General features: G+C 41.2%; 1 protein-coding gene across 1 annotated transcript in view; it reads left to right on the top strand.

Moving 5' to 3' along the window:
* PAPPA (pappalysin 1) overlaps positions 1–25,654 on the top strand; it is a gene marked incomplete at its 5' end in the record, with an annotated part of 230,832 nt that overhangs the window by 97,722 nt on the left and 107,456 nt on the right. Inside the window, 2 exons of the mRNA XM_079113401.1 lie at positions 9,507–9,635; positions 14,659–14,750. Of these exons, the coding sequence (XP_078969527.1) occupies positions 9,507–9,635; positions 14,659–14,750 (221 nt within the window). The remainder of the gene's footprint in view (positions 1–9,506; positions 9,636–14,658; positions 14,751–25,654) is intronic.

The raw sequence follows: 25,654 nt of genomic DNA on the forward strand, positions 1-25,654 counted from the left end.
AAGGCATGGAAAGTAATTGCCAGGTACTTTTTAACCAAACAAAATATTTTCAGACAAGGGAAATGTTGAGGCAGAAAACACGAGTAATGTAAAGAAGTAGGGCTGGGGTGCAGATCAGTGGTAGAGGGACTGCCCCACCACCGTAAGTCCTTGGGTTGATCCCCAGCAGTGGGGAGAAAATGAAAGCGAAGAGGTCACCACAAAAAATGATAAAAGAGAGATGACTTTGGACTTAACTATGTGAAATAACATGACCTAAACATACATGAGTCAGACAATGACTCATATGTTAACAAAATTGATAAATGCATAATCATAATATTCAACACATTTTTTTCATAATTGATGGGTTGAGAAAACTAAAATACAGAGAGGATTTAGATGATTGTTAACTACACAGAAATATTTATTCTAGGATAAATATGTGGATTTTTTTTTTTTTTTAATTTTTAGCCCTCTGAGGCCACAAAACAAATCTCAACAAATATCAAAGAATCAGTATCAGGTAGAACATGATTTCTGTCTGTAAGGATAGACAAGATTAAAACACACACACACACACACACACACACACACAAAAAAAAAAAAACACAAAAAAACTCAAATAAATGAAAAACAAAACTTTTCAGTCAATGAAACTTATGACCAAAAATAAATACTCTGATATATTACCAATTCAGCAATATATGAAAACACACACACAGACACACACACACACACACACACACACACACACACACATACACACACATTGATCTGAAGCTACATTACCCCAGGATGACTGAGGATTTTATTATTAGGTAGTTAATAACATGACTTGCAATTTTAGTATATTAAATGATTTTTTAAAACAGGAATTTTTTTCTGAAAGCAGAGTTTTAAAAAAAACTACTTGATAAAATTAAATCCCTTCGTGATGCAAAAAAAAAAGATACTAAGTATTGAAAATGAAGAAACTATCTTTATTCCTTATCTGAGGAGACTACATAGAGAAATTAATAAGAATCAATGAATTATCAGAAGTAACAAGGTCTTCTAAAATATCAGTTTGCATAGACAAATTATTTTTACTATCCCAAACAATACAGGCATACACAGTATGTTTGTGGATGATAGATGGATAGATTGAAGCCACCATTTATTATAGCATTGACATCTATAAAGAGTTTTGAGTTAGGAATATATTCCTTATTAAAAAATCATCACAATTTTTATGAAGAAAGCTTTAAACCTTTATTGAAATCATAAAAGAATGCCGAAAACAAATTAGAAGATAAACTATGTGCATAAATGGAAGAACAAAATATCATAAAAATATCCTTTCTACTCAAATACATCTATATAATCATTGAAATTGGAATAAACTGGGCTTGGTGGTGCACCCCTGTTATCCCAGTGATTTGTGAGGCTGAAGCAAGATTGTAAGTTCAAGATCAGCCTCAGCAACTTAGTGAGACCCTATCTCAAAACAAAAAATAAAAATTTCTGGAGGCATAGTGGTAGAGTGCTCCTTGGTTCAATTGCCAGTATCCCTGGGGAGCAAGCAGATTGAATCAAAATTCCAACAGGCATCTTTTACAATGAAATTAAAAATCACATGAAAAAACAAAGGACTCTTTCGCAGAGAAAGAAAGGGGAAAAACAGACCAATAAAACAAAATAACCAAAAAGCAAATATATGACAAAGATGTTATTGCAATTCAGTAATAAGGTGATTATTATCCTAGAAGGATTAACTAATTCTGGATAGACAGTAGTTCATCCATGTTTGGGCACAGGGGACAATCCTTACTTCACATCACTTTTAAAATTACATTGCAATTAATTAAACCATACATGTAAAAAAATCTGAAATTTCTCTACTATAGAACAGATTTATATTTTTTTATTCCACAACACAAGACATGGACAAATCAAGAAGGAAACAATTAAAAATTTCTGTTTAACAAAGCATCATTAACAGTGAAAAATAGGAGTAACAGATTCAGAAATGGTATTTACAGAGCCATTAATTATAAATAATTAGGATCCAGTATATGTAAATAACTGTATATTAATACAAGAAAACCAAAATAGCCCAATTTAAAATAGGCAAAATAATGAACAGGCAATTCACATGGTTACAAATGTTAAGTAGTCAACAAATAAGTGAAAAGATCATTAGGTTTGCTAGCAATGAAGGAAAGGATAATAATACAATTATTAAATAATACAATAATTAAATACCATTTAATAATTATCAGATTGGCCCCCAAAAATTAAATCATTGGCAGAATTCTGTGCTGGCAAGGACCGGAGGCAATGGGAAGTCTGCTGGTAGACATGCTAATTGGCACAACCATTTGGGAGAACAATTTGGCAATATGTAGTAAAGTTGAAAATGCAATTACTGTCAGCCTAACAATACCATTTTTGCTCTGTTTCCTTCAGAAAATCTCTTGCTCTTCGTGCCAAAGAACAGGAACACAAATGTTTAAAGCAACCTTGTTGGAAATAACAAAAAAAGATTAAACAAACAATAATAGTAATCATAAAAGAACCAACCAAGGTGCCTATCAATAAAATAATGCCCAATTATAGTGCGATATGTTCATCTGGTAAAACACTTATGTCAGTGAAAAGAAATGAGCCAGGTCTCCTTGTATCAATATGTGTAATTTCAAAACAATGCTGGGGGGGAAAGCAGGCTGCATAATAATATAGTATTAAAATGTCTATGAAATTTAAAATGGGCCAATCAATTCGTATGTACACAAAGTTTTAAAATATGCCTACGAGGAAAATGGGACACAAGGACACAGACCGGTTCAATTTTTATCAATATTTTCTTTCCCACCAAAAATTAAAGGTATGAAGAAAATACAGCCCAGTGTTATAATTCAACAGAACTGAGAAATAAGTCTATGAACCTTTCTGAAGTGTTCGCTATACCTTTCTATCCTATTGAAATGTTTTCTAATTAAAACATTTACAGTAGTTCACATGAAGTCTCTGGCACATCAGCTCAGACTCTGAAAGTGATTGTTTCCTCCCTTTCCCCCTCTTGGCTACAAGCTGACATGCCAAGTGCCCAGGCATCACCCTCTGAGTCTTAGCCCAAGGGTGGACTGGAATACTCGGGCTCTTCCTGAGCCAGAGGCATCCTAGGTGGTCTCTCCACTACATCTTCTAGCTCAGACAATCTGGGTGGTAGGTTCTGACCTACGCCCATTCTTAGTGCAGAATTTTAACAGCTAGGCAGCTTCTGGCCTGCAGAAAAGTTCATGACAGAAAGATACAAGACTACATTCCTCATTCCATTAAAACTATGAATTGCAAAGCCAAGCATCCCACCCTTCCCAAACTCCCATTCTATAAATGAAGCAATGGACATTGGAGAAGGGGAATGGCTTGTGTATGGTCCTTGGGTCAGTGGTCATAGTGAACAGAAAACTTGTGTCTCCTTACTTCAAGATCTTTCCAAGTGATTTTTGAATGTCAACTCTTCTGAGTTCAAAACTAGAGCTTTTGATTTCTAGTCTTCTATATTTTCCAGTTCATTACAGCTGGGGTGTCCGCATCAGAAAAGCATTGTCTTGGGAAGGAGTTGGACTTGGTTCAAGTCCCTGCCCACCATGAAGGCAAGGTGCATAGCTTACAAGGACACAGAGCTTTATCTCCCTATGTTGGTTTCCTCACCTGACAAGGTAGAAACAAAAATAATTCTTATTATTCCAGAAAGTAGAGTATTAAAGAGGTATAACACAGGTTAGATATAGATACTGCTTTGAGAAATGGCCCATGAAAAATGAATGCTGCGTGCGATATGGAGACAATAGGGGAACAGTGAGGAGTAATCGAGGAACTCACAGAGGTTCCTAAGAGAAGGAAAATACATACTTCACAATGCGAGAGGCTCTCCCTTACTTCTATTGTACTTCTGTGTTTTTCATTTTATCTTCATAGCAACATGGGACAAGAATCATATCTTAATTAAAAGATATAAAAAGAGACCCAAAGAATTTAGGTGTCTTGCTGTACTTTAAAAAAATTTTTTTTTAATTGCAGATGGACACAATATCCTTTTTTTTTTTTTGATCCTTTACAAATTTTACTATCTTTAAAAACTCTTACAACTTCACATACCTTTTATAATTTGCCCAGACTTTTACTTAGTTTTGTATGATATCCCTTGTTTAATTTGAGAACACAGTACTTCTTATAACAAATTATCTTTTGAATATAACTTCAAAGAGCTTAAAGTTCAGTCTTCTTTGGAGCCATCCTAACATGAAGTATGGTGAGAGGCAAGCGTTTTTCAGGTGAGGTAAGGCTCTTGGCTAATCTTAGGTAAAGTGTTTTATTTCTGAAGTTGATCTTTGCTTTTTTCTTTAATATCATTTTACAGAGTTCTCATATATTGTTTCCTGAGTCTGTATGAATATCACTTAACATTCTTAAACATTACATCTGAAACTTGAATCAAAATGGAAGCTAAGAGAAGGCCTAACTTTCTTTGGAATGTTTGGAAAAAACATTGTCAAAATTCTTCCATGTTCCACATGGTCAACCTTTAAACAAATTAGTCTCTCCTTATTATCTTCCAAGAATATATTTAAATTTCTATCCCAGTGTAAAAACAAAAAATTCTATGTATCCAGTTACAAAACATTAAATGACATCAATAAATCCCCACTTAAATTTGTTATTTTTATATAGGTCTAAAAGAGATAGCCACTCCAGGACAACTTTAAAGAACATCACCTTGGTAGAGTGTCCTTCTAAGCTCTCAGGGTGTCAACTATATTGTAATAACCTAAAATAACATTTATTTATTTAACCAGTTATAAAGCTATCATTTAAAGGCAAAAATTCGCCAGGCATGATGGTACCTGTAATCCCAGTGGCTTGGGAGGCTAAGGCAGGAGGATTGCAAGCTCAAAATCAGCCTCAACAATAGTGAGGCCTAAGCAACTTAAGGAGACCCTGTATAAAGTATAAAAAGGGCTGGAGATGTGGGTCAGTGGTTAAAAGCACCCTAGGGTTAATCCCTGACAAAAAAAAAAAAAAAAAAAAAAAGCCATAACCTTAATTCTTTTAAGACTTAGTTTCTCTATGTAACAAAACCTAACAAATTATTTTGATAGATAAGAACAGATCAGTGTTTTAGACTTTGTTTCATGTCAATGCATTAAACTTTGACCTTAAAAAATCCTTTAAATAATTTTTCCTGACTGTATTAATTATAACCAACTTAATCATGCACACAAACTTTTTGAGAATTACCTTCTACATCCTGCAACTTACTTAGACAGTCAACAACTTGTTTGCATCCTTAGTTTGTCCTCTCTTTCATCTTGGACTTTAGCACAGAAATATTACTTTATCACACAAAATACCTTCTTATCCGGAAACATACATTTTCATAACTATAACTTTTTATATCTCCCTTCCAGGTGTTGACTCTTTCTTAAAGAAATACCCTTTTTATTTATTATTATCTATTTATGTGGTGCTGAGGATCAAACCCAGCGCCCCACACATGTGAGGCAAGCGTTCTGCCACCGAACCACAATCCCAGTCCCTCACATAGGTTTTAATTAGCATATCATAATATTAGGTATATGCCAAAAAGTATAAACTATGCCTTTAAAATGAATATTTACATATTTAAGCTTAAGTCACAGATGCATAGCTACTTTATATATTTATATATTTTTAATATTCTTAAAATAATGATTTCATAATCTGCAACTAATTTTTAGCATAGAATTATGCACCAAATTTGATATGCACTTGCCATGGATATGACATTTCCGAGGAGGAGTATTGAGAAAATTATATCAATGAGAAATGCCAGCATTTTTTTTTTCTAATGATCAAAAATGCAAACCTAAGGCAGATATTTCATTTGAGATATTTTTGAAAGAATGATGATGACTAAATGCTGGAAAAAGTTTTTTTTTTTTTTTTTTCTTGTAAAAGGAAACAACCCTTCAACACCAGCCAAGCAACCCATCACATTTAAATTTATTAGTTAGAAACTGAAATTAATGAGAGAAGCATTTTGAAAATTGGTGATTAAGCATTAATGATCGTTAAAGATTTAAAAAGAGAAACTTAAAAGTTGCATTCCAAGTGTTGTGACAGATATCAGAAGTATCCAAAATAATCACATCTTTGAAGTTTGGGTTGGAAAGAAAGGGTATATGGGAGGTTTCCACTTAGCAGCAAGTTCCCATCTCTGCACTGAAGGAAGAGGTTTTGAGCTGGAGAGCGACTGTGGATCTAAGAATATCCTGACAGTGTTGGCAAGACTGGAGAAGGGAGTCAGGAGAAGCAGGAAGCAGGCCGGAGGCTGCTACAGCCTTCAAAGTTGAGCTGCTTATGGCAGCAGGGTTATAGAAAGGCTGATGAGAACCTTTGTGGGGAGAAGGCAGGTCCACCTGGAGACGGAAGATGCAGGCAGCGAAGGAGTTCAATGGCAGTGCAAGGCTTTCCAGATGGTTTCAGAAGCTGCTGAAAGGAACAACTTGATGTAAAATGTCCTACTTTTAGACCAACCATAAAATAGGTTCTCACCTCCGGCAAAGTCCTCAGAGGCTACTAGTTTGTCCTTCTGAAAAAATTCTATTCTATCTGGGTTCTTGACAAAAGAGCCCATGTTTAGCATTAGATTTGACTTTACCTGGGAGAAAAATGTACTTTCAACACAGGAATTTTTTTCAGTAGCAAAACATAATTATTTTAATAGGAGTTTTACCTGTTCTCTTTCCTCTACTTTTTACTGAGTGACTTGGGTTTCTGTTTTTCTATCTGAAAACTTAGGGTATCAGTCCCTGCCTCCCTAGCAGCTGCTGTCAGGCTTCAGTGAGGTAATGCATGAGTCTTGCAAACCCAGCTGAAGGAAGGAGGGCCATTAAAGTTCCTCTACCAATCTGATGTGTCCTGTGTGCTGCTGGTAAGGATGAAGTTGACCCCAGGGTAAAGACAATGCTGAGATCCAGAATCTTAAAAAGTTGGAATGGGTCACCCAGAAAGAGAGTAAGTTGTCTGGCATTGAGGGTTTACTAGTCAAATGATTTGGTAGAAAAGAGACTTTTCATCAAGCTGTGGCACATATGTTAGCTGGTGGCCCTGTATTCTTGAGTTTACCTAAGCACAGATATAAGCAGTTATCTGTCACTCCATCTCTTCTATTAAAGAGATTATAGCATAACTCCAATGAATGAGTATGTTGATAATTAAACATTGAGAACAATAGGTTAACATTTATTAACTGTTTATCATAGGCTGGGAACGTATGTGCTTTATATCTATTCTCACCTTCAATCTGTAGGAAAATCCTGTGAGATCAGTTTTATGATTGATTTGAAGAGGTAAAACACCTGCCAGTGACTTCCTGGCTCAAAAGATGAAGCCAGGACACAAACATGTGTTTGCTTATCTCTGAGTTGGTGTTTATTGAGAAGGAGGAGGAAGTTGGTATTTATTGAGAAAGGAGGACAAGTATAGGGAGGAGAAGGAAAACATTCACAAAGATTAGCCCACTACCTTAAATATTATTAGCCACAAATCATTTGTGACACACATCACCAATGAAAAACGACATGGGGAAATACTTTTCACACTGGCAAGCTTTTCAATAGAAGTGCCCCATCTGCTCAGACAGTGACCAAGTGCCCTCAATGGCCTGAGATGTAGCCTGAAGCAATTTTTTTATTTTATTCCATAATATAGCCACGTTCTTTTAACATAAAACATAACCCCCATATTTTGGAGCAAAATGAGTGTGTCATAGAATGCATGGCCTATTCATCTTGTGTCTTCGTGGACCCCCTGGGTTTACCACTTTCTCCCCCATCCTACTCAGGTTTTAGAAGAATAACCAGAAAAGGTGTGTATTCATTAGTTTAGGGGTGAATAAAATAGATTCTAATCTAAGAGAATGCAAAATCTATAATCCTATCAACACATTGTCAATCCAAGTGTTTGCAATGCAATCATCATGTATATATATGTATCTCAAGATTTTTATGCCATTGCCCACTCAACTATAATTGACAAAGTACTGACAGAATCTCTAGGATCTTCTGGTCTACCATCAAAGTTAGTAGCTGCTCAAGTGCTGCTAATATAAACTCCTTTGCGGAGTAATTCATCTGTTGTTCTCAGCAAGGTCATGTTCCTTACCAGAATCCTTCGTTGCTCCTAACCTCCAAATCACTGTTGCAGTGAGAGTCAGAAGACCTCTGTCTGTGGCCCCTGCACCTGTTATCTTGTTGGCCTTATCCAAACAGCCCCAGGCCTAACAGCAGCTGAAATAACAGATGAGTAGGAGAACTTGAGGGGGATTTTGACATTGTCCTTTTGTTTATGAAATCCACCTCCTCAAGTGTGGAATCTGATAGGAATTCTCTTCATTATCACTTAGTGTTTATTCCCATGGTACTTTTTTTATTATTATTAAAGATGAATAATGGGTACAGAGAGAGTTGAGAAACTAGAATAACATCCCCCTTTGAAAATGATCAAAAGGAAAACAGGAGTGGAGATTTAGTCGTGTGTGGAATTGACAGAAACATGTATTTGTCTTGGATAATAATTGGTGATAGCTGGGTTTGTTTGGTGTTTCCTTTGTGAAGAAGACAGGCATCATAAGGTCTTGAGGTCAGAGGAGATGTGTAGTCTTGGTCTGTTGGAAATCTTGCAGAAACCAGCCCCTGGAATTTCAAAACCAGGACAAGACAATGCTTTGCAAGGGATGAGATTACTAAGAACTAAACGGCAGAGTATAGGACTTAACAGCATTGTGGTTGTAAGTTGCTTACCCTTTCTGTCTCAGATTCGTCATCTGTGAAGTCAATGTGAAAATGCTAATACTCATGTAGGGCTGTTTTGATTCTCAAATGAGAAAATAAATAGAAAACGCTTAGCCCAGGGCCAAATTCAATTAATGGATGCTACCGTTATTATTTCAGTCAAGAATGAGGGACCTAGGGAAGGCTCAGGTGGTGGGGAGGATGGAGTCACTGTGGTGCAGCATGAAGAAGGGGTTTGTACAGGCATAATGGGATTTCTGTGTGGGTCTTAAAATGAGAGGAAATGATCAGATAGTGCCCAGAGATTCTGATGTGACACTTTATCACATCTATAATTTTGCTTATCATATTTATTTTTCCCTAACAGCTTTCTCTCAAACGCTTTTGTGATGGGCCACATGTTATCTGATATTTTTCTTCCAGGGTGGTTGTAAAACTTAAAGAGAAAAAGCACCTTTACTATACGTGGCCATCGGTCAATTGATGCTAGTTTTTATTGGTATAAATTTTTGGTGCAGTTCATCATGCTTAGCAGAGGAGCTTCATCCCAGGAGATAACAAAAATTATTGAAAACAAAATGTGCATTTGGTATTTGAAATGAACAAGACTGATAAAATATACACAAGAATTCATTTTTTATTCTCTGCCTGTCTTCTCCCCAGCTTTGTATTTGTATAGCTAATCGTCTTCTTTGCATTTTCCAGGGATCTAAAACTTGGCAGTACTTACCAATACCAGGTTGTCACCATTTCTGGAAATGAAGAAAGTGAGCCATCACCTACTGCCATATACATCCATGGGAGTGGATACTGTGGTGATGGCATTATCCAGAAGTAAGTAACTCTAAGGACAGAGGAGGTCGGGGGATGCTAATTAGGCCAAGGGATAGTCAGGGTGCTGAATAGAGGAACTAATAAGATACTCTTCAATGCCCTGAGTTGCAAGTGATCCCCAGCAGTCTATCAGTTGGTCTTCAAGAGATTTGCTGGCCTTGGAAGAAAATCAATGACTCTTTTTTTTGTTTGTTTGTTTAACACATGCATTTCTCAAGTATGTAGTAGAATGCATGATTTAGACAGAACTACCAGGATGCATTTACTGCCATTTTGCTCTTACTCTCCGTTGTTTTATATGTGATATAAGGATTGCATTCATAGTTTTTGTCATTGCCCACATACAGTTAACAGGATGCAGTTATTCTACATTGAAATATGTTTACATTCTGTGTTGCCTGCCATTTGCATTTGTTAAAATTGCACATCAACAATTTAGAAAATGTTCCAAAGGCTTAGAAAAATAGCAAAGTATAATGTTGAAACATAAATAGCAAACGGCATTCTAAAGTGAATATTAAATTTGAGTATGAGTACACCAAAGCAAATGAATCAATAAGAATAAAGATTCCAACCCAAACAGAAATTATGATTAAAAAATATACAGGCATGCATCTAAGATGTGAATTGCTTAGGATTATCAGTTCATAATCCTGTTGTCCTCAGGGCAAGATGTGACACAGTTGCCAAACAGAGACAAGATGCCATCAAGAATTTCTCATTGTTTAAAAAAAATCAATAAATAAACTTTTGGGCTTTTTTCCTTCCAGAATAAGCACAAAAATCTTTTCTGGAACAAAATTGAGAGTTTTATCCCTAGAGGTGGAGAAGAGACCAACAATAATTCAAAATTAAGTTTCTTATTGCTAAAATTATGATTCTTATTTCTAACCTATTTATTTGCAAGTCACACTATTACTAAGAGACTTTTAAAACTATTGACAGATTTAATGATAAACATTATGTGCAGAGATGGCAAAACGAGCTATTGGCAAAATTCCTTCATTAAATGTCACCGTTGGGTGTCACATCATATCTGTGCAACATGGAATTGCAATTGCTATTGCTCTAGTGGGAGGGGCAGTGAAAGAGCATTTGCTTCACAGTTGGATGAAACTACTGATGTGCAGAACATGAATCAGCTCACAGGTACCATACACATGTGAAAGAGATGTGCTGGATGACTCTGTTCATCACTAACACCGATGCTACAGGGAGAGGGGCCATTGAATGTGTCAATGATGATCGTGTGGTATGTGATGTGGACTGGAAACTGCACTGGTATGCAAGGACCAGCTAGGAGTACAGCAAGAACACCACAGTTCTGTATGAGTTCTGTATTGGCACACAAATGGCAGTCCACATAGACATGGTCGTTGGCCAGCAGTATGCTTTCTGATCATGACTGAGCAATGAAGGACATAGTGCCTGTTGCAAACAGATGAGTTACATCTTTAAATTTACTGTGCGTAAAGGTGGGAGTGCCTACTCCAGTCTGCCTCCCCCCATTGAAGCATATTTCTGTTTTATGTATTAAAGCAAATGAACTTCACATGTTGTCTGAATAGAACATTTCAAAGCCCACTTGCTGGCCCAAACACAAATTATAAACATCCAAAATGTATTTTCATTCCTCTGATAAAATAATCTATGGAAAAGTTGTGCTTTCCTCAATTTTTAAGACTCAGGGCAATTATTTAGTAAACACATATCCATAGCAAAATTATGTCTTCTCAGAGGGGAATTACCTAAATTTTTCTCTGCTATCTCTGAAGATTTTATTTGTCATTTTTTATTAAAAGTCAATGTTTTTTCTCATTTAAAAAAAATGACACTAATAAGGCCAGTAACAATTATTTGCATGATTTCAAGTGGCTTGTTGAAGCAGTATCTTTGGGGGAGATATATATATATATGTATATATATGTATGTATGTCTTGGATGTCCTACACCTGTAATTCCAAAACAGAATTGTGAAAATGCTACTAGTGAGGAGATAATATAAGCACTTTTAAGTATTAAGTTATGAGTCAAATCAGCTAACTGCCAAGAGTTTGAGCATAGATTATAAAGTTTATAACCCCATGATGAAATTCCAGGATGGGTTGTGGGTATTTCAGATACACATCCAAGAATTGGGGATGTAACTCAGTGGTAAAGCCCTTGCCTAGCATGTGCAAAATCCTGGGTTCAATGCCTGCAATTGTAATTTAGGGTTTGATTACTTAGATAAAATAATTTTTTTAAAAAGGAATTCTCCAGAGTTGGAATCCTAATCTATAACTATATCTATCCATTTTGGAGACAGATAAAGATACATTGATAAAACACTGCAAACGATATAATTCTTCTTGCTCATCTAAAAATCATTGTTTTGCTAATCACTAATTTTACACAATATTCATAATTTAAAAGAAATTTTAAGTATTTTTACTTAGAATTGGTATCTTGCAGAGACATCAAATACTTAACTTACCTGCAGATAACAAACACTTCTTGACATACTGTAGAAAACTGGATGCAGCTTAGAGATGTTCACTTAAGGAAAAGAAGGAAGGAGGGAAGAAGGGAGGAAAAAACATTGGGGAACAGGAGGGGGTATCATCACAGCTATCTACAGAGGAATCTACAGAGAAACTTGGGTAGACTCAGCACTCAAAGAGGTCTCCAATGGACAAACACTTTAATATCCACAGTAACAGATTCTTCCAGTTTCCCATGTAGCAAAAGATGGAAGCGCTGGACAGATATTATAATCACAATATTTATAGAATTTATTGGGCCTCTAGTATGCACAAGGCACTGTGCTACATTATCATCTACTCGTGTCCTCCCAACAACCAGGTGAGGTAGCTCCTATTAGCATATTTTGTAGAAAAGACAACTAATGCACAAAGAGTAAATTAAGGCAGTTTTCTCAAGCTTACCCACCCTGTAAGGGATTGAACCAGTTTATGACTTGAGGACACAGGTTCTTGTCTGAATTTCTCATCCCATTACTGTGTAACATGACAACCATACGAAACTAGATAGTAAAGGAGTGGCAGTGTATTGTCTGCTAAATCCCAGGCACTGCAGCAGGTACCGAGGTGCTAGGATGACAGACACTCTGTCACTCCTCTTGGCATCTCACAGTCTATTATTGGGGCCTCAATTAATAGGCAGAGGCATGGATTTGACAATTGCTGTGATAGATGGAACAAGATGTCTGTGAACACAGAGAATGGCAGCCACCCACTCCAGCCTAAGAGGCCAAGGAGGTCTCTCAAAACTTCTCTATCTAATGATAGATCGAGCATGCCTAGAAGATATTTGTGGTGACCCTAATGTTTTGTTTAAACCAATAGAACATACCAATGGGGTGATAATGGAAGGCAGGTTGGAAATATTCTTTGTAGCATAACCCTGGTTTAAAAAAAAAAAAAAATAGTGCATCTCCCCAGATAACCTGAGAAATAGCTGAGAAGCAGAGGGTCACCAGCAATTTCCAGGCTGCAGGATTCCCACAGAGATTGCTGGGACTGGCTAGGAATATGAACTTCTTTGCTCGTGAGTTTGCAGACAGGGGAGAACCTGGGTGGCTCCTTGGAGATCAATGCAATGTCCTAGGCCATCTTAAGGATTGATTGCAAGGCACCGTCTTGCTACCCTGACACCTCCTAAAAACAACAAACATAGCCTGGTGTTAATTGCCTGGGTAAAAGGAAAAGTCTGAGGCCTCTTCCATCCTATGACAAGTCCCAGCTGGTCTCTGGGGAGGGAAAGCCAGTTGCCCACACTCTGCAGAGACCTCCCAAGGCAAAGTGGCAAGGGGCACTGTGATTCCCTGAGCATCTACTGCATGCCACACATTGTGCCAGCACTTACCTTCCCTTTTGGAACCCAGCTCTACAGAGTATGCAGATCGTCTCATGTAACACAGGAGAAAACTGAGATGCAGCATCTACCAAGCACTGTTCAATGGATTTTTCTGCCATGATGGAAGTGTTCGGTGCTGTCCAACACTGTAGCCACCAGCCACGTGCTGCTACTGCGTACTTGCTCTGTGTCTACCATGATTGAGGAATAGGATTTTAATTATATTTACTTTTAATGGATTTAAATTTAAGTCATCACAAATAGAAAGATCAGATAGAGAGACCAAACTGTTTACACAAAACCGGACAGTTAGTGTGAAGCATGGGGGGGTCTAACCCAAGTTTTCTGTTTCTAAAAGGACAGGAACTTTCCAGAAAGCAAAAATCCATCCATCCAGTCTCTCTGTTTTGGCTCTCTTTCTCTTCACCTAAGCCTAATTCAGAAAATGAATGCCGCTCATTTTCTGCCTGTCCCAACCTCTGCAGAATCAATCTCAGGTGATGAAATTAAAAAAAAAAAAAAAAAAAAAAAAAAACAGGAAGGGACAATTTTTTATTTCCTAACAGCATAGTCCCAAGGGCCTCTGAGTTCTTGACACCATGAAATGACACGCCCAGTAGAGAAAATAAAACTTTTCAATGAAAGGATGACTAACCTGTGTATGTGAATGAAAAACACCTTACCTTTAAGTGCATTGAGGGAGTAGGAAGTGTGTCCACACCGGATGTAGTAAAGAAGCAGCGTGTACATTACAGGACTTCCATTTCTTTCAGATTCACCCTTTAGAAATCAGGAACACAAGAACAGCAGTAATATTTTCTGGACGTGGTGGGAGCTAGATCTGTGCACATATTTGTACACTTCTTCATCCATGTCTTACTCCCAGCTGACTTGTTAATTTAACTGACAAGATTTCAAAGAATGACTTTGAAGCAGGAATTCTGCTTCATCATCTCACACACAAAATTAGGCAAATGTAATAGTATTTTTTCTAAATCTACACCTTTTATGAATGTCATTTTGAAGATGAAGAAACAGACTCAGGAAGGAAAAGAGACTTGGGAGAGGTCCTGAGGAAGATTCATGGGCCATGTGGGAACTTTTCCAATCCAGCCTTGATTCTGAAACTGATCTGGAAAATTTCTCCTGTATGTCCACTGTGCAGAGGCCAAGGTGAAGAATGTGACGACATGAATAAAATCAATGGTGATGGTTGCTCCCTTTTCTGCCAGCAAGAAGTCTCCTTCAATTGCATTGGTAAGTCTGCCATGTCTCTGGGCCTGGCTGATTGGTCATTTACGATGCTAACAATGACTTTGACTAAATGATGATTTGCCCCTTGGTTTTACACATTTATTGAGTGACTCTTATGTGTCAGGCACCAGGAAATACAGAAGTGGAAAAACAAGCAAAATAAAGAGCAAATAATCCTACTGTCAAGAACTTAGGCTCTCGTAGATAATGACAGATAACTGATTTTGATTAAGCTGTAATTTACAAATGCTGTTGCTTTTCTTCACATCCACTGTCCAGAATAGCTATTACTATAAATAGTTAGGACTTTTAGTCTTTTAAGATGACAAGCATCAAAAGTTAGGGAGATGATAAAATTTGACCAGGTCAGAAGTGGTTGAAGGCAGAACGTGGGCATGAACCTGATTCTGTCGGATTCTCAAGTTTGTGCTCAGCTCATTTAGCTGCACAACCTCTAGCCATTATCCAGGAGCTGCCATGGTCCTCGCTGCAAGCTCAGAACCCCGGGCAGTCTCTCTCATCAGAAGGAGGAGATAGAGCAGAGCAGCCTGTGTTTAGAAAGCAAACGTCCTTTTCCCACCTTTACCGAGTCAGATGGGAAACGTGTTTTCCTCTGCCTTCTCGCAGAGTCTGGCCGATCTTGTTGTTTCAGCCCCACTTGGGAGGCCCTGGCCAGCCCGGGGCTGCTAAACAGACAGGAGTTGGGGGCAGGGATGGAATTTTGAGCTGGCCCAGATGAGATCATACTTCCTTTAAGATGCAAATCGATACCTGAAGATCAAAGGTCCCCCAGCTAATCCCCTGGGCTGGAGGTGAAAACTAATCACAATTCATTTGCAAGTACAAAAGACAGAGGTGCTCTATCTGAAAAGGGAAGGGGCAGCTACAGAGGGGATGAAAACCTCGGTGGGAAGATTTCTCACTGAAAGGCAATTTTCGAGGAGGACTAAAGGGAAGGAGATGTCATCGCATCCTTGCATCTGCAGCGCATTACAGGGGTGTTTAGACATTCTTTCTCCCAGCAGATTGCCTGCCCTGAGGGTAAAAAACATGCACCACTTACCTTTTGTTCTATTCCCAACACATTTATTGAGCACCTACTATCTGCTTAGCACCAAGAAGGGACTGAGCAATACAATAAAGGTGTTCTGCAAACATTTGTGGTTGAAAAAAAGAAAGAGAAGAAGGACAGAGGAGTTTCTAGGCAGGGTCTTGGGTTGTGAAATTGCAGAAGATTGGTTTTTTCTTCTCTGTTGACTGGACAAAGGTCCATAGTAAAAGTCTGATAACCCATCTAGTAGTGTGGCAGAAAGAACTTTGGATTAAAATTTAAAATATATCAGGCTATCATCTTCTCCGGGTAAGAACTTGCATAAAGCTAGCCTAGTGGCTTCCCTAGGTGGGATCTCAATTTACCTCTTGTTCATTGAGATGATTGGGTTAGGAGGTCTCTGAGAATCTGAACTTACTTCTGTGGTGTGGTTTCCAATGTGTGTGGCTAAATTCCTCATACTCATGAGCTGTACTAGAACCCAGACCTCACCTTTACCAACATCCTCATGGCGACCAACATTACTCCAGCCCATGCTGGAAAATACTCACCCTTGTCACTCACTCTAATGTGGCATGTAACCCAGGTGGTTCTGGGAAGAAGGTAGGACACGGTAAAGGTCAGATATCGTGCTATAAAAGAGATGCTTGAGTCCTGATCTCTGTACTGTGTCACTTTAGAACTACCCCACCCAACCATACACAAATGCAAGAAAGATTTTCACAAACTATGATCCATAGGCAAGAACCAACCCACTCCCTGTATTTGTAAATATAATTTTATTGGAACAAAGCTACACTTATTGACTTCCATGTGATCTATGACTGCTTTCATGCTACAACAGAGGTGAGTGGCTTCAACTGATGACTCAAAGAGCCCAAAATATTCACTACTGGCCCTTTACCATATGTCAACCCCTGGTACCTGGATGTGGTTGGTCCTTGAAACCCAATGATGTAGAGAGTAGTTGAAAATTCTGACGTCACTCACCATTTCGTAGAAAGGTCACTGGATTTTACGTGCAGTGTTGGGGACTGGGAGAAGCTGGTGGGAAGAGCACTGGATCTTGGGTCTCACTGCAGGTTGCTCTGCCTCCTTGCACCTCGTCTGCCCTTCTATGCTTTGGTCAAAAGGACTATTTTGGACTAGATTAGTGTTTTTCAAACAGTGTTAATTGAAGAGGTTTTTTTATTATTATTTTTATAGACTTCATTCATTGTACACAAATGAGGTACAACTTTTAATTTCTCTGGTTGTACATGATACAGATTCACACCATTCATGAAATCATACAGGTACATAGGGTAATGATGTCTGACAAGGGAGTTACCAAGAGGATGAGACCTGGACCCTCTTAGGTCCCTTTTATAGCTTTTTACTCTTTAATAGGTTCTGGTGTTCTGCTGCTACTGATGGTATTTGCTGAACATCTGCTACATCCCAAGAACATTTATAAACGCTATGACAACCCTTTTATGCACTGCTTTTTCAAAATAGTAAGTGGGATATGGTGTGGTAATCTGAGGCTCTAGTTAAATGGTAGAGGTAGACTGAAACCCTGAGTGTCTGGCCTCACATTGTGTAAGCTTCTTGCAAGAAATGATAGCCCCTGATCTTGCAGAGCTTCAAGCATGAGGAGCACATCGTTATGAGCAATTCGTGTAACAAATTAGTGGAAGGTAATAACAAAATGGGTGGTAGTATGAATGTTGCCCAGGGAAGTTTCTTACTCCTGTATATTGAGTGGCATTTGAATCAGAGGAAGGACCTCAGCTGTACCTTTCAGTGGCCATTGGAATCTCATTATGGACATTCCCATAAACAGGCATTCCAGGCAGAGTGAAGTTCATCCAGAGATTCCAGCTCTCAGGGACTAGACTCTAAGGACAAACTTCATAGCTTGAGTCTAGAAAACTGTTCTTCTAAAAGGAACAGCTGAAGAGGAGACAGGCCCTGGCTCCCAGAAGATCTAGCTTAGTGAGTCAGAGCAGTAGGACTGGAGAGGGAAGCTTTGCCAGCGTGGACACTGTGCTCATCCTTAGCGTATTAATGACAGTAGTCAGACAGGATTGCGTGAGACACCATGGCTTGGATGTGACCTTGGCAAGCCTCCTTGTTCTCCTCCAGAAAAAAATGAAAGTTCTAGGATCCATCTGGGGAAGATATTTACCAATATTTTTTTGGATGCTTACTATCTAAATTTCCTTCCTAGATTTAGGGAATTATCCTCCTAATCTTTGTATTACACGAATTGCTCATAATCATACCCCAACCCTAACTAGAGAAGCTGAGATTCAGACTCCTCCTCCTGGTCACCCCGTTGCTTGAGTGTAGACACACAGCCTAGACTTTCCCTCTGTTCCACTTCAGACACACTTGCAATTGGAAGCTAGGGTGATAAGACATAGGGACCCTGCAGAAACCATTTGGATGACCATGGAGGGAGTGGTCACACCCACGACAGTTTCTGAAGTACCAGGGACAGCTTCTATCAGTGTCCAAGTTGAGGTGAAATAGCAGCAGCTTTGGATCCCTTCACCAGACCAGTTGTAGGACTAAATCTTAAGCTTCGAATTGACTTCAGAGCTACAAGCCTGGCTCTCTAGCCCTTCCAAAGAGTCCTCTAGTATTATTTTGAGTAGATGTTGTTTGCTCGCTTTGCTTAAATTATGCAAAGTTGGTTTCTGTTAGTTGTGACTTAGAATCCTGGATGAAAATTGTCCTCATTAGATACTGTGCTGTTTTGCTCCATTCTAGGCAGGCTAGATATGCACAGTGTGACTGGGCAGGGTGAGGTGGGGGGATTGTTGACAGGGAAGGGGTCGTCAGCAATGAGCACAGTTTGTGGGTAGGTGGATGGTAGCCCTGCATCATGCATGTTTGTTTAATGTGAACCTTGTTTCCAGATGTGGGATCTGAGACCCTCTGTGACAGCTCAAGGTCACAGGACTCACAGAAGCGTGATCCATCAACAGACTGAATTCAGAGAGTCCTGAATTTTCTACTCTGTCACATAAATGATCTGCTTCCTCCCTTCATCCCTCTCCACCTTCCTTCCTTCCTCTGCCTGCTTTTCTTTTCTCCTTCTTTCCCCCTCCTTCCTCATCTCCTCCTCCTCTTCTTTGCCATCAGTCGTCATTGCTGGCCATTTAGAAGGGCCGTTTTCCCTGGGTCAGTAACACCAGCATGAGGGCGGGTGACAGATTTATGGGGACGTTCCCATTCACTTTTCAGAAGCCCACACATCCGGAAGTATTCCCAAGGTGCCAGCGTGCTATTATGCAACACCCTGGGGACTTCCCTCTCCCACTTTCCCACCCCCGCCCTCATCCCCCAGCACATAATAAGTTGCTTATTAAAACAAACACCACCCACAAGACCTCTTGGGCAATTTAGGCTGCATCCCCTCACAATGTGGAAATTATCTTGTCCTTTTCCCCCTTTTAGAAATATAACATACACCAGACCCGAGGTTTCAGTTAAAAGCGTTGGTATCAGTACAGTGATAACTGCCCAGCGGGCACCAGCTGGAGGCCTGTTCAGCAGAACTGGGAATTCTGTTCTCAGGCACTGAGTCATAAACCACAGACAGGCTGCTGATAAAGGCTGAAGGAGGGACGGTAATGGTCAAATTAGTCAGACAAAATGTGAGGGGTCCCCAAAAGGGGTTGTGCTTGGTAATATATCCTAAGCAGGAGCTGGAAGCCGGCTCCCCTCAGAGAGGACCTGTCAGCCATTACAAGGGTTTGTTTTTGGAGACTCCCCTGTTGTGTTTTGATTGACCACCCAGCACTCTGCAGGGGAGTTGGGCCCAGGCCTCAATTCAGACTTAGAAGCCTTGTGTGCTGCTCCGTATCTCTGAGCCTCAGTTTCTCACTTTGTGAAATAAAGTGAGCACTCTAAATCTTCTTTCCCTGACTGATGCTGAGGAATCCCCAGTTCCTCATGTGAGGTTTTCAAATCTTGCTTAATGCTGATAAATAGTTAGCAAAGTGAGAGGGACCTGCGTGTCATCTCCCCTAACCTGCAGGCACTCCCCTCCTCTGCTCCCCTGTCCCCCTCCCTTGCAGCTCCCTGCCCCTCTCCCTGCCCTGAGCATCGCTTTGTCTCTGATGCCTGACACCACAACCCCAGCCCTGTCTCAGAGCCAGCCAGCGCTGAGACATTCAATTAGCACTCCCTGCAGCCCGCTGCCCTCCCCTTCACTGTGTGCGGCAGATAAGGGGGAGGACCAGGGATGGGGATCAGTCCACCTCCCCACCAGTTGCTGGGAGGGGCAGGGGGTCACAGAGCCTGTGGCCCCTCTGTCAGGCTGCCCTGGCCCACACTGAGCCAAGGCGAGAAAGAAAAACAAGAAGATGAATCGCCACGTCTTCTCGGTGGATATTCCGATGAGACTGTAGAACAACACTGACTAAGGAAACCAGCCCAGGCGGGGGAGGGGGGGGGAGTGGGGGGAGAAGAAAGGGCTCTGCCGGGAGCTGCTTTTATTATTATTTTTCTTTCTAACAATGTGAAATCATAATAGATGATCCACCTCTCACCTTACCCAAAATTTAAAAATGAAAAAAACAAAATGAATCTTCTCCTGGCTGCATGTGTTCATTCAGACCTCCGTCTGTAGAAAACTTAATAACTTTCCCCAAAAAAACTTTCTGGAAATTAAGCTTTCCTCGGCTTGAAGATAGGCCTGTAAAAGAAAAGAGAGAGAAACATGAGCAGTAGGGGGTGGCCATTGAGGTGACAATCTCTCAGCCTGGGTGGGTGGCCAGCTCCCCACTGGCAGGCGTGTGAGTTGGGACACAGTGGTCAAGAACGTGTATTCCGGGTGAAGATCGTGGTGCACATACTCTTAATCTATGCCTCAGCTGTCTCAAAGTAGAGGGTTTGTTTTTTGTGTGTGTGCAGATCACAAGAGTTTATCCATCGGCTGGGTGTGCAGCTCAGTGGTGGAGCACTTGTCTAGCATGTTCAAGACCAGTGTTCCCTGGCCAGCACTGCAAACAAGGAAAAGAGTTCCTTAACCTACAGCATTTGAAACAGTGACCCGGGTACGGACGCTACTGCTCTGTTATCCTTGATATTAGTATTATTCCTGCAGAAGTTGGATCCATCCTCTCAGCAAGCCCACGAGATAAATTATGTTGTTATCCCAGTTTGGCAGAGGAACAAACTGTGGTTCAGAGAGACTGAGTAACTTTCCCAAGGCCACATAGCTAGAAATAGCAGTGGTGGGATTTGGGGTCCCTAGGCAGAGTCTAGACTCACTTCACCATGAAGTGATTCTATCTACTAGGCACCCAACTGTGCTGCCTTTGTGCCAAGAAAACTTTTTTTTTAAATGCCTGTAATCATCCTCCCAGTCACCCTGTAGAGTCAGAATTATACCCATTTGGGGGATGGGAAAACTGAGGCCCTGAAAGCTAAGTGACTTGCCTAAAGTCTTATCTCCAGGTGGTCAGAGAAGAAAACTTCCAACCCAATCCATTTGCCTTAAGCATGATGTCCAAGACCCAGGCAAGCTCTTGAAGAAGCAGCACAGTGTACCTTTTCCCACTGTTTCCATTTGGTGCCACGGAGTCACAGCAGGAAACAACGTGAGCACACATCCCTCTCGTGTCTTTTTCCTGAGTTGTGTTATCCTCCTACAGAGGTCTCGCTGCACAGAGCCCTGCCCTCAGCGGAGGACCAGGGCAGGCTCATTCAGGGTCCTGGGCTACAATTTTAACTCATGGCCCTCCAAGGACAGTATCTGCATCATTTCTTAGCATTGGTCGAGTTTGGCACTTCCTCCCATTGTTGTGCCATGTATAAGAGACATAGGAGCCTGAGTTCCAAAGTCTTAGTTCGCAGTTACTCCCTGGGTCACCTTGGGCGTCTTCCATGCTTTCTCTGGGTCTGAGTTGTCTCCTTTGGAAAACAAACTTCATTAGAACGCTGATAATTCTGTTTATTCTTTCTCTAAAGCATTTAGCACAGTGCACAGTGTGGGCTGCTTCTTCCCTCCTTGCTCTCCATCTCAATTGTGAGCGACGCAAAGCAGTTCATCCATCTGTGGCGAAAATTGTCTTGGACTGGATGCTGCCGATAAATTCCTGCGGCACCTTTTGCACAGTGACTGAGCGTCCTCATTCTCCGTTTCCCCGACTACAAAGTGATGATGAGCTCCCAGGGCCCTTTTGGACTTTAACTTCTAGAATTTAGATCCCAGATTGCTATTGTTTTAAAACTGTGCATTTTTAAAGAAATGAGGGTTTGGGGAGGAGAAAGGAATTCCTTTCACCCAGAGGGTCAAAGGGGGTCACTGAAGGGACAAAAGAGCAGGAAAAGGAGGCGATGGGGCGGAAGAGTGACGTGCGGCAAGACCAAAGATCTCAGGTCCTCGACAGGGAGGTCTGAGGGATGCATTCAAACATCCTTGAGTCAGCACCACTTAGTATCAAGCTTGCCATCCTGCCTCAGCCCACGGCTTACCACCTCCTTTGCAAACCCAGGAGGCCTACCCCACAGAGAGCCAGGGTTGGAATGAAAAGAAACCGGAGGGCCTCTGACGCCAGCAGGGAGGAATTCTAACCCTCAGCCCAGGTCAGCTTCCTGACTCTCAGGAAGGGCTCAGACTCAGGGAACCCACTTGGAGCTTGTTTGAATGTGAGACCAAACTTTGATGTGTGTCTTTGACAGGCAGCCGGAGTCTAAATCAGGTGAATCTGGGTAGCCTAAAAACAAGGACTTCTTTAGGACATTTAAAGTGACCAGAAATCTGTCTGCACATGCATGTACCAGGATGTGCATATGAGTGGTGGTGACTAGGTAGGCTGGGAGAGAGAAGGCTGCAGGGCTGGGTGTCTGGGCCTTTTCCCAACTCCTGGCTCTCTGCTCTTTCTTGGAGTCCACGTTGGGTTGGAAAAGACATTTAATATTCATGAGCTGTGATCTCCACTTGAAGGGAGTTCCCTGGGGGAGATTGAAATATTAAGCAAGTGAGGGATATAGACCTAATTGTATCCTCTTTTTTTTTTTTTTTTTTTTTTTGGACAGAGAAGTAATGTGCTTAAAATAAAATGATGGATGGGCAGTCAGGATTGTGTGAAAACCTCACTGCGTGAACCTGCAAAGAAAGTCAGCCGCTTGCTCTAAACAAGTGCAGGCAGACCCAGGCCCAAGATGGTGCACACTTGACATTCATTCAGTCTATTCATGTACATTGTGCCTGCTGTGTGCCTGCTGTGTGCCAAGCTCTGTGCTAGTGTCAAGGGAAGCAGCAGCGAGCAAGGAAGGCCAGGAGCTCGGGAAAATGATAAAGACAATGATTTAAATGTCCTTGTTGAAAATGCCCCGCAGTGGGGATACCTGGAAGCGTGTACGCTAAGGGCCTCCTTTACCTCCAGTGTCCAGAAGGCCTCCCTGAAGACTTCTCGGCTGAGACCCAATAGGAAGTGGACACATTCTAGAGATGGGGAGCTGGTGACAGAGCAGGGATTACAAACTCAGACTACTCACCCCTCAAGGCAGGGAAGAGCTTTTGAAGCGGGAAGAGAGGGTCAGCCGTGAAGGTGGGAGAGCTGAGGATGTGGCCGGGCAGGCTCCCATCCTGCAGCTCTTGAGGACTGTGGTGGGGCTGCTCCTTCCTGCAGGGGGAGGAGAGGGTGGCTTGTACCTGTGCTTCTACACCCTGTACCCTGCTCTGTATACAGCAGGCTTATAAATACTTGCCCAGACCAGGGCTCAGCAAAGTCCATCCTCCGCTGCCTGTTTTGGCAGATAAAATTTTATTAAAACACAACTGTGCTCTTTTGTTAACATTTTGCCACTACAGTGGAGGGGCTGTGTACTGCCAACAGAGACTTTGTATGGCCCACAAAACCAAAATAACCACTCTCTGGCCCTGTACAGAAAAGGTGCTACCTGCTGGCATAGAAGGGTGAGAACAGCCCAGTAGCCTGATTAAGGTGGACGAAAGGGAGGGGAAGAAGGGGATGAGTGGGACACGAGGCTGTCACTTGGACCCTCTCCCTCCTGGGTTGATACCAGCAAGGCTATGATTTCATTGACTCTCCACATTCCCATTTTCACATGTGTCCTTTGCCCCTGAAGAAAAAAATATCACCCATCCATGTCCTTAGCACCCAGCTCAAACCAACCATCATCTGATACACAGAAGCACATGATACTGAGGCTGGACGCGGTGGCCAGAAGAGCCCAGCAGCTTACCTTCCAAAAAGCCCAGGCAGCCGCGGGGACCCTGCCTGGGGAAGGAGGTATATGGAGAAAGTCTTGAGGCCAGGCATTATGATGCGCACTGTCCAGAGCCATAATGGAGCCCCCAGATGTGTAGGTGACTTTGGAGGAGTGGCCTCCATTAAAAAATATTGTTTGAGCTGGGAACCATCCCCTGTGCCAGGCTGGCTGCCATACATGCCACTTAACTCTCTCTCCTGATCCTCACAAGGACATGGGAAGATGAGGGCCTTACTCCCATTTTATACAAGGAGAAACAGACTCGGGGAGATGAAGGGGCTTGTTTGGAGCCAGTGATTAATAAATGGTAGAGCTGAAATCTGAACCCAGATCTGCCCAGAGCCTAGCTAGAGTAGCCAGATGCTCTCCTTCAAAATACCAGACCTTCAGAACCAGTGGTGGGTGATTGTGCATAGTCCCAACCCTTTTCCACCTCATCATCCCAGATGATAGTAACTACAAATAGCTGGTTGGTTATTAATTAGATTGCCTTAAATTAATTAATTCAGTGATTTTTCTTTATTAACTCTGATTGAGCACATGGATCCTACGAAATAGTTTTAACATAACCCAGGCTTTCTTGATGAGGAAATCAAGGCACAGAGAGGTGAATTTACCTAAGGTTCCCATGTCCCAGTAAGGGATCTCGCCCTGGAAGTCTGGCTCCTAAGCCCTCAGGCTTAACTAATTTATGCTAGTCGCCATCATTAGGGTCATCTAATAAAAGTGTACTCTCGAGAGCTGAAGGACCTAACTGCAAACAGATAAGGAGAAAGGATAACAATGCAGGAAGCCAAAGAAATCTTCACAGAACAAAAGGATCCCTAGGCCCAAAAAAAAAAAAAAAAAGATCCCTAGGTTTCTTTAAGAAACAAGAAACGCTATGGGGAGTGTTTGTTTACAGATCATTAAATGCTTAACAGAGGGAGAAACCCAACACCTTGGCTGATCCGGATTTAGGACCAAAAAATATTCACATAAAACAAATCTGAAATTATAATAATTATTAAGGGACAGTGCTTTCCATTTTAATTTGCTGGACAGAAAGATAAAATCCCACAGGCTGATGTCTTGCTGCTCTGCTCTGAAGCCCCACACGTGGCTGCCCTCTCTGCCTTGCAGGCAGCAACTGCATTGGTCCTGTAAAGAGCTGGAAGTGTATGTGACACAAATATTTGTCAGTATTAAGCACCTGCTGCATACAAAGCTCTGCACCGTACAGGAAAGAGCAGAAGACCTTCACTAGAAGGTTTCAGAAGAGGGTGGTCGTTGAAGATATGGAGGAATTGGTGTGGGAGGCCCCAAGGAGCTGTGGCTAGTCCCTGCTGGGGGTGAGGGGTGATTGGCGAGCCTGTGGAAGACTCCTAGACAGCTGGACCCAGATAGGACTAGGAACTGCACTGTGCCTCAGGAAGGTCCACCTGGGTCAGGGTTCTTGGAAGGGGACAGCAAGTGGACTAGTCCTTAAAGAAGGCTACTGCAGGGAAATCACAAGAGGCCTGGGTGGGGCGCTGGTCCTGCAGCAGGCCGTGGTTTCTGGGCAAAAGCATGACATGCTATGAGCAGTGTTTTTAAATGATCAACCTCCTTGAGTGGGACGCTCTTCAAGGGCCAACAA

This window comes from Sciurus vulgaris (assembly GCF_902686455.1).
Source record: "Sciurus vulgaris genome assembly, chromosome: 15".
NCBI lineage: Eukaryota > Metazoa > Chordata > Mammalia > Rodentia > Sciuridae > Sciurus > Sciurus vulgaris.